This window comes from Nestor notabilis, unplaced genomic scaffold, assembly GCF_000696875.1.
Source record: "Nestor notabilis isolate BGI_N333 unplaced genomic scaffold, ASM69687v1 scaffold30134, whole genome shotgun sequence".
In the NCBI taxonomy this organism is placed as follows: Eukaryota; Metazoa; Chordata; class Aves; order Psittaciformes; family Psittacidae; genus Nestor; species Nestor notabilis.
In genome coordinates this window covers 3,850-13,837 of record NW_009924814.1, presented here as the reverse complement: position 1 = coordinate 13,837, position 9,988 = coordinate 3,850, and the positions used below count along the sequence as shown (strand labels likewise).

General features: G+C 37.8%; 1 protein-coding gene across 1 annotated transcript in view; it reads right to left on the bottom strand.

The window, feature by feature from the left end:
• The window catches only part of LOC104404357 (cGMP-specific 3',5'-cyclic phosphodiesterase), a gene marked incomplete at its 5' end in the record, with an annotated part of 13,321 nt that overhangs the window by 396 nt on the left and 2,937 nt on the right, over window positions 1–9,988 (bottom strand). The window contains 7 exons of the mRNA XM_010012772.1: window positions 1,360–1,443; window positions 1,954–2,028; window positions 2,573–2,636; window positions 3,510–3,587; window positions 3,682–3,782; window positions 4,787–4,874; window positions 8,178–8,272. Of these exons, the coding sequence (XP_010011074.1) occupies window positions 1,360–1,443; window positions 1,954–2,028; window positions 2,573–2,636; window positions 3,510–3,587; window positions 3,682–3,782; window positions 4,787–4,874; window positions 8,178–8,272 (585 nt within the window). The remainder of the gene's footprint in view (window positions 1–1,359; window positions 1,444–1,953; window positions 2,029–2,572; window positions 2,637–3,509; window positions 3,588–3,681; window positions 3,783–4,786; window positions 4,875–8,177; window positions 8,273–9,988) is intronic.

Below are 9,988 nucleotides of genomic sequence, written 5' to 3'. Positions count from 1 at the left end.
GTTTGAGCCCACTGATTCTGTAATTACTATGGACAACTGCAAAGTACACAGAGAAGAATCCTGGCCCCTCTGCTGGTCACTATGCAAAATGTAACATCAGTCAGAATTTCACATGCAATTCAGGTCTTGCTGAAATAACTTGAGGTAGCAATGTCTAATTCTCCTGTTACTTTGTATACAGACCCTACTGAGTTATTAGCTTGTACAAATCTCCATAGATCCTTCTGGCTTTACAGGCTGCTTCATTAGTTCCAGTAGACCTAATTGTATTATTGTTCGTTTACACCACTATACAAGAATGGGGCTGCCATCTCTGTAGTTTTCTTGTTTTATTTATCTGTGTGTATCTGAACAGCATTTAAGAGTGCTAAACGGTAATTTTTTCTATTAAAAAAATTGAAAGAGTGAAACACATTGCTCTTACTTTTTCACTTAAAACGACGTCTTGTAGATCATTAACTGCACTGATTACCTAGCTAACATAAGCCACAAAACTTCAGTTCATTGGGATCTGACCTACTCTGAATAACATGGTAAGTCACATACTTGCAGTGCTGTACTGGGAACTCATTTATGTTTGCGTTGTCTGTCACATTCCTACTGACTGGAGGAAATCTAAGAAAACCATGAAAAGGCTGTCATTACAACCCTGGTTATTGTTTGCTGTTATAGCATTAGAATATTTGGTGAGTGAACTGTTTGCCTGTTCATTTTCAAAGTAACACTGAAGTTGTTTATATGTTTTACCATTATTACTCACTAAAGAAAACAAAAAGTTGTGTAAGCAGGTAATATTCCCTACCTGTACCCCATTCAAAAGAAACAAAACACTGGATCAGCTCAAACCATAGCCCCTTTCTTGGATTTACCAGTGCTGTTACTGGTTTTGCCACTTCCTCATAGGGCTCCCCATCCTCTTTAGTGCTCTCTGCCCCTGTAGGTAAGTCACTCTCACTTATCTGTTGGGTCAGGACACATGCTGGCATATTCTCAATCTATAAAAATCCCAGTCACTGTCAGCCTGCTACGTGCTGTTCCAGTTCAAGTCAGACTTTGGGACAAGATGACAAGAGTGATAGACTGAAAGCTGTAAGAGGCAACATGTTCTTATATCAAAATATGTTAATCAGACAAATATACCATTAATGATAATTTCTTACCATTAATAATAATTTCTTCAACTCAATAATGAACCATATGCAATATATAACTAAAAAAACCAAAAAAACAACCAACCTTTTTTAACTAAGGGAGTAGTTTTTATGTGATTTTTATTCTAATTTTAAATCTGCATCTGTCACAGGCTACAGTGAACAGTTCCGGATTTAGGTATTTGCAATTCTTGCTTAGGCACCATACCTCATACAGCTGCAAACAAACAGCATCTATGAATCCAACCTGCATGCTGGGAATTTTATTTTTCTTCTCTCTGTTCATTAGATCCTGCAGATAAGAAGTAAACAAGCTCTGTATTTAAATGCATTAAATAAAACCTCAGCCAAAACCAAAGGCTGGAATTAAAAAGTGGCACCTTAAAGAGCACAGCAAGCTCAGCACAGCAGGGTATCAGTACATGTGTTACAATGCAGGTAATACGACTACATAACTTGCCTTTGGAGATTGTCTTTGGAATGACAGAGCCGAAATAGCTAGACGAATAGACATGCTTACTGGGTTTCCATAGGTTGCAAACAGGTACCAGTTTAGGAATATATTTCCTAAACAATACTGATTTAGAAGAAATAATGCAGTCTGTTCTTCTGGCTCAGAGATAATACCACACCATTGGCGTCTGGGAGCCACAGAAGAAAAGTGACTACTAGGAAGAGACAGGGAAGGAGTTGGTCCTATATTCTGGTCAGTGGGAGAAATTGTGGCTTTTGAAAGTAATGTGAAGTGCCGTTTGTAGAGGCCATTTTGAAAGACGTGATTCTGCGTGATTTTGTCACTTACTGTTGGTTCTATGTTGAGTTCCTTCCGCTCTTTATCTCCTTGGTCAAAGAATTCAGTAGCTATAAGCTCAGCAATCTGTAAGAGATTTCACACATTGAGAGCTCTGAAAGTTTGCTAGCTACCTACAGTCAAAACTGTTTCCTGCCTTTCCTTAGGATATATTGAATTGGGACCCCCCATAAGGAAACTCTCCAGCTTAACAACTAGCTTTTAGAATTCTTCATGCACACATCTGTGCACAAACCAAACACCCGGTGTGCTCATATTTACTCTGACAAAGCAAAGTGAGTAAAATGGCACATAGGCATCTTATCGCTGATACCAGCTGCAGTGATCAACACAGAAAAAGGTCAGCTGATACTAAGGTGTTGTATCAGTTAACTATTGCCTTGTAGTAACACAGAAATGTTGGAAAGAACAAAGATTCCTGATTTACTTTCAGATTACTGCTAACATGGTGACATAGCTAAATGCCACAGATCTTGCTATAAAGACCTTTGAAGGAGTACTTCCTAAGGCTTTGCATTCCACCACTGCTTTTGCAGTAAGGACTGGATGGAAGGAGCAGATGCTGTTATGCAGTGTTTATATTTAGAAAACCTTAAAATTAAGCATATACCCGTTGCTGAACTGGCCATGGTTTGGTTATGGCTGATAAATCACAGGCAGTCATCAGCATTGCTCTGCAGAAAAAAAAACAACAACCCAGAAAAAACCCTGTGAAATGTAGCCACCAAGTCAAGTGATTAATAAAATAGAATATAAAATTTCAAGGAACATCAAAGAAACAAGTGAAATTAAAGTGAAGTTATAAAGGTATCCAAGGCTCAGTGATGCAGTAGACTATTTGTGTGAAATGAGCACATGGAAATGAGCAAAGCTGGACCAGCTTATTTGGTGGATTCACTTCAAGTGAACTATTTCATTCTATTTGCTACTGGGCAGACAGCAGTTTATTTATTTATGACATTAGCAGTGACTGCCATTTGATTGACAGTATGAGGGCCAAGGACTGGAATAAGAATAGACATAAAACATGACTAAATTAGACTGGTTTTTAAAGGCACTGAATTTGAAATATGACATCTTTTCTTTGCAAGACAGCTTATGTAAGCCTGCTTTTCTGTAGCTGTGCATTACAATACATGTCTCTATTCTCAATGTTCTTTTTATTTCACTGTTATTAACGAATCAGCTTCAAAACAAGCTGCCTGTCCTGAATCTTCAGCTATTGGTTTCAACAATTCAATATTGAAGTATGAAGTACTCACAGCAAAAGAACATGCTACATAGGGAGGAACCCTACAGTTTCCTGGGAACGACAGAAATGTTCACGGAAGTCCACGTGCTACTTGAAGTTTATTGTGCAGGTTGCAGAGTTTGTAATTCAGACCCAGGGAGTCATTCAGTCACCGCCACTATGTGCTAGTGCCAGTCTGTACAAGCGCAGAGCACGCAGGTCTGCCGGTTTTAATGAAATTCACAGCAACATGGCATTGAAAATCAGGTATCTAATAATATTTACTGACAATTTCCATCATTCTGCTTTTACTTACAAGAATAGCTCCTTCTGTGTAGGATCTTCCCAATTAAATTGCTTCTTCCTTAGAAGTTCAAAAAATTCTCCTCTCCTCCTTTAAAAGAGGTTAAACCAAAAGTTTTTGCAGCGTGCTGACACAATTCAAACATTCAGCAATGACTATCCAGCCAAAATTGCCTTTGACTTACTTTATGTATAGTGCTAGGTCTGTGGCAAGAATGGCTTGTTTTATCATTTTCAGTGTGGCCTTGTATTCTTCAATGGAAAGGCTGCTGAGAATCTGATTTCCCTTTTACAAAAAAACAAAACCAGTGTTATTAGTAAAATGGGCAACAGCACTAAAATGTCTCTTGGATGCTAATTCATTATGAGTTGCTTGCTCGTATCTGATGTCGTTCTTTTACCCTGCTTCCTTTTGCACATTCATTCCCCAATTTAAAAATAAAAATTCCAGTCTTCTTGAGTAATGGCAGAAAGCTGCACAGCAACAGCATCCTAAGTGACTATTACAAAATGAAACTGCAAGCAGAGCAACATCAAAGCCTTTGAGTGCATTCCATTCAGCAAAATTAAATTTGCCACTAGCTGTGTTGTAGGATTTCTCTCTCATCTACCCCCTGATCCTTCCCTGAAGCAGAGGAACTATAATGGATTCCAGTACCTGCCTATAAACCTCACATAAATGAAAATATTTTCCTCTTATGAAGCAGGATAAATAACAATTAAATTCTATTAAGCAGAAATATAAGCTCAGCAGCCCACTGTTAAATCAAAGCACTGTGGAGCTGGTGAAATAGCAACTTGCCTCCATTATAATTAGTTAATAATATAAATCAAGAAGAATGTAATTTTACTTGCATATTTACTTAACTTAGGTTTGGCTTCACTTTGGAATGTCAACATTAGCAGTGTTTGGTTTGGTCTCATCAGGACTGCTTTGTGTATGTGTAGGCCGGAATGTTTTTTGGAATGAGAGCAAGGACTTGGGCTTGTTTGGTGGTTCATAAGAGGTCATGATAATGGCAACAAAGCCTTTTGTTTCCTTTGGTCCCAGGAAGCAGGTACTCAAAAGGATATTAGAAAGGCTCCCCTTATCAGGCAACATTTGGAAAGGGTTGGTGGCACTCAGCAATGGAACTGTGATTTCAAAACTGCTGCATTTGCTTTCTTTACCCAAAAAGGAATAAAGATCACTTAGGAATGTATAAGGGTGGGAATCTATCCAAAAGCTAAAAATAAAAAGTAAATTAGGGAATAGTTTCCTTCAGTGTACACAAAAAAAGTGTCACTCACTGGACTATTCAGGATCATAAGGCATTGATCAAAATGATGATGCTCCATGATTGAGTGGCAATACAGTTGAGCCAGTGGATGTTCACTCCTGCAAAGTAAAAAGACCCATCAGATACAGAAATCAAATTAAACATACTACTAGTCCAGAAACTACTTCCCTCTTAATGTCATCTTCTCATTAGCAGTTTTCCCAACCCACTCAGGCTTGTTCTTAACCAGTTCCTTTCCCCCTTCTGTGTAACTTCCCAAACAAAGTGAATACATTTGGAAGGATGCAGGGGGAGACAATGCTGTTACTTTTCAGAGCATTGACAGCTCTAGTTTTCTGCCTTCTGTTACCTGTAGAGACCAGCTGCACACAAGGAGTGAGAATGTAATACTAAGTTTTATGAAGAGTGAAAGTTCTTGTATGAAAGGGGAAGGTAACAACAAGGGCTCATTCACAAGCAAAATTTAAGTGACAGTTTTGAACACCTGCCTAGCATATTCAATCAGCTCAGCTACTGAACTTGTACGTAAAATGCAGACCTAATCTTAAGACCACTGATACCCACGGTAAAATTTCCTGCTGACCTCAGTGGACTGTGCTGCAGGGCCCAAAATTGTTAAGTAATTTCCCAGTAGTAGTAACTGTACGGCTACTTCATTCATCACCACTCTCTTCATGACCAACTACTGCAATATCGTTACCTATCTTAGGCCCAGGGTAAAATCTAAAAGTGAAAGAAGATGTTGGTTGTACTACAGGCAAAGAAAACCAGCATGAAACCAACTGTGCCAATGCAGAATTTAGTGCTATCTTAGTCTAGAAAATAGAATTTACTGTTTGGGTAGCTTTAGATAAAGCATATAAACTTCTCCTTTCTAAGGGTTTCTAATTTCCCCCATTCCTCGTTACATAATATGGTTCTTAATTTTTGCTCCTGTATCTTCACTTTCAGACCCTGGTCCCACCTAGTTGCTTATGTCATCTCTTCAAATAAATAGTGATTCTTTTGCAAGTCTGTTTGGCTGCTGATCCTGAATCCATTACTCTTAATGATAATCTGATCTACAAATATTTAATCATGTCAGAAACTCTTTTTTAGCATGTAGTTCCTTGGGAATTTTTGTATGGTTAAGGATCATTCACATGAATTAGTGGGTGCAGGATTAGGTCCCTAGGTAAGTGAGTCACTATGTAAGTGAGTGCACACACAGACTCAACAAAAGTCCTAAGAGGAGACTTTGGGGATTTAAGAAGCACAAAAATGTGGAGAAAAAGATGGAAAAACAAACTAAAATGCGGAAAGGGAGATTAAAGGATGCAAGCCCCTGAGGATTTTGGGCTGGCTGCCCAGTACCTCCTCTGAGACCACTGCAAAAGGCGTATAGAGCAAATATGCTTTGAAACAAACTCTATGATGGTGCCAATGCATGCTGGGTGAAATTCCCATTGAGTTAAGTGGGATGCATGCTGTGTCCCCTAAAGTTCATCCTAACTGAAGGGAGAAATATGTGAAAAATATCTTAGTTTATCTTCCCAAGTTCTGCACCAAACTAGAGCTTGCTTGGTACTGACAGACCCTGCCTGTCTGGGAAGCGCAAGTGCTGGAAATAAACTCGGGTCCTACTACTGTAGTACACAGCATTTCTGTTAAACCACTGCGCCGAACTAAAGGACACCACTGCCTCCTGAACACAGTGGTTTGGTTATGCACTGTTCATACTCTGGGCTTGCCTACTTTACATGTGGGTTTGGAAGAAAAAGAAAATAAACCCCCAGCCTATCTAGCAAAAGCCCTTTTAGCAGTTTCTTTCCCGTAATTTCTACTACCAGGATCATTTTAATTTTTGAAACCCTGTTGCTTAAGAAAAAAATCATATGCTAAGTATCCACAAGATACTTAAGAAACAAAAAGGATCCATTCCTAGAAAACTAACTTTTCAATTAAATTAGGAATTTAAAAAACAAAATTCATTGAACTTTCTATTGCAAAAGACTTATTAAGCTGTAATCGTTGCCGCTTTGCAGCATGTGCAAATGTTAGATTTTGCTGTGTATGACACTTTCCCAGGACATTTTTGAGAGGAGATGACGCATCTCCAGATGTCTTCCAGGAAATTTATTTTTAAATAAATAAAGCAAAAAATAGCTAACTGGTTCCAATCGCTGCAAGGTTACAGTTACTGCTGGAATCCCCTATTAAGGAACTAGAAGGTGGTTACTCTTTCAATTTTGGGGATTTTGGTTGTTTTTTCTTTGCTTTATGCATCAGTCTTAGTGTTATTCTGAACACATATATATGAATGGGTGGAATTCTGCTTCAGCTTACTTACTTTCTGCCTTTCAGTATTCTCCACCTCAAACAAACTTTTCCACCCCTAGTATCTTACTCTACACACACAGAAAACAGCAGACCGCTTCTTCCAAAGGTAGCTTCAAAACCACTCTCCAACTCTCCCAGAAAAAGATACAAGTATGTGCTTCTAGGTATCTTTTCCCCATCTCTGGTCAGATCAGGACACATTGCCATATCACAGTAATCACATTATACCATGTTTTTTAAGTCAAGCCATTTATTTAAGCTAAGAACATATACTGTTACATGAAGAGAATACTAAATTCACTGAAAAATACATTTGGGGCAGATCTGAAACTACTGGTAAGTTCTAAAAAAACCTAAGTATTTTTAGTTAAAAATTAAAATATGGAGGAAATTTTAGAAGAGTTCAGATGTCCCATTTTGATAACTTCAAAGTGAAATATTTTGTTTAATAAAAATATTTGTTTCAAAGTATATTTTGACTTTTTATGTTGGAAAAGTTTCTCTGTAATTCTGGAATTGATCAAAGTTGAAAAGCACAGATAATCCCAAATCAACTCAAAACAGTCATACATTTGTAATGTGATTTTAAATATATAAGTTATCCAAATCAACGTAGAATTATAGAAAAACATGAGTTCAAGATGGTAGGGACACACCGTGGTATCAGATGGCGGTGGATCTCTGCTCAGTGGTGGTTGAGACTAGACAGGGAACAGCTGGCTGGGCAGGGAGAAATCTGAAAAGCTCCACGTTTCCTGCAAGCTGTCCCTTAGAAGCTGGAACCTTTTGCTGTCACTGTATGGGAAATGGGGGATGTGATTTCTGAAGCAGGAGCTGAAAGATGCTGCCCCTGCACAGTCTGCAAAGAGTTTGCTTCATCTGCCATTTTAATTAGTCAGCGACGGAGGTTGTGCATCTTTGCTGTGGACCCTTTAACGTTTCTGGCTGTTCTTGCACTTACTACTTTGTTAAAAACCTGCTTCGTTACACAGCCTCACATTATCAAGTCAAATAGGTTGTACTTAATTTAGCCCTGCAATTTTGGTATTCATTTGTTTTTATTTAACTTATCTTGGACTTACCTCTGTATGTAAGAGTTGTTCACTCCCCTGTGATCCAAATCGTGGCTTAGAGTTGCTATCAGCAAAGCGAGTGTTTCTAAATCAGTCAGTTTGCTCTATATGTAGAGAGTAACATATTAAGTGAGTTAGCTTTGTGACGGGGATTTATTTTGCACAGTGTGTTTTATATCTGCTGTCTTAGCTTTATCACATAGCAGATACAGTTCTAGCCCAAGGAGGACAAGGACATAAAATGGGATGCTGAGAATAAGGGTTATCTCTGAAGTTGTGGTACACAGTAATATCATTCTCCTACATCTCAATGCAGCTTTCAGAGGTGACATCATCTAGCCCTACTTACACTCATGAGAAAACTGATATGAGGCAGTGATTTGCGTATCACCTGGCAGTGAAGAGAGCGAGAGGAATCCTTTCAAATTCTGACCCCATGACTTTTAGCTCAGCTCCTCTATTACCTCAAGAGAGTTAGGCTACATTCCCTAAGTACGTATAAAAATTTCCTATACAAATGCCCTTGGAATAATCAGAAGAAAAAAAAAAAATACATGCTTTTCATTGATTACTGGGCAAGTAAGTGAACAGAAGTTTAAAGCCCATGGAAAACAAAATTAATCAGTATCTGACTCATTGAGTTTCTTCTGGAACTCCAAAAAGGATTAGTGGACAGGTTATGGTTTCTCTTTTGTGACTATTTCGTATCTTTAATATTGTTCAGCAGAATTAGATAGAAAATTTATTTAAAACTGTCCAGTAAGAAACAGAAGCTGCACAAAGCTACACTATTGATGCAACATTTCATAATGGGACAAGAACCACAGGCATAAGAGTTAGTTAAAGAATTTGAAGAACAGGTAGTGACAGCACTGTCACGCTGGGGGGCTGCACCTTCTGTACAATCAAAGCCAAATTTTCTTTAAGCAGTTACAACTTCTGCAAATTCACATCTGTTTTCTAGGAGTGAAGCCTGTCCTTAGTCTAGTTAAAAGACAAATCAATTTGGAAATGACTGATTTTATGTTTCTGCTAGGAAGATGTGTCCCACATCATGTACTTTTCCCCTCGAACTAGAGAAAAATTGAGAAACTTATGCTCAGCACCATTCTGACTCCAGAATCTACGACATGAAAATCATTGTGGAGTGAATCCAGTGTAGTGAGGAATAAAAGAGTTTATGGAAATTACAGTGGAGACAGACAGGATTCCAAAAATAGCAAGCAAGCTATCATCAGGCCCAGACCACACATGGAGCAAAACTACCATGTCTGCTGCATTACAGGAGGAATACTAAGCCTTTGCCTTTGTCTCTTCCAGCACCTTTTGTCTTTTTTTTTTTGGTGAAACAAAGTTTTCAGAGGAAAGGAATGCCTCTTCATTATTGATACTACATTTTGGTCTACAAATAAGATTTATTTATTCTTTCAGATGTGTTTACTGTAAAATAATCCAAATCAACTAATAACAAGCGTCTGTAATCAAACTGACGAAACACGTTAATACAGAATAAACAGAAACATTCTCTTTTCTTCAAGAATAATAAAAAAAAAATCTAAAAACATATTTTTGAAAAATCTTGAATCAGTATCTTTCATATTCTGGGCATCATCTAGCTCTTCAGTATTTGTAATAAAGATAGATTAAGTTGTTTTTTAAAGGATATTATATATCTTTTAAGTGGAAGATTGAAGCATTCTTCAAAAGCATTGAAATGCACATTTAAATCTGGATTTCCAAAAATATTCTATTGTTTGTCTAAAGCTGTACTCAGCTCTGTTTGGACTTAAAAAATTTCCTGTTAAATATTATAAGGAAAC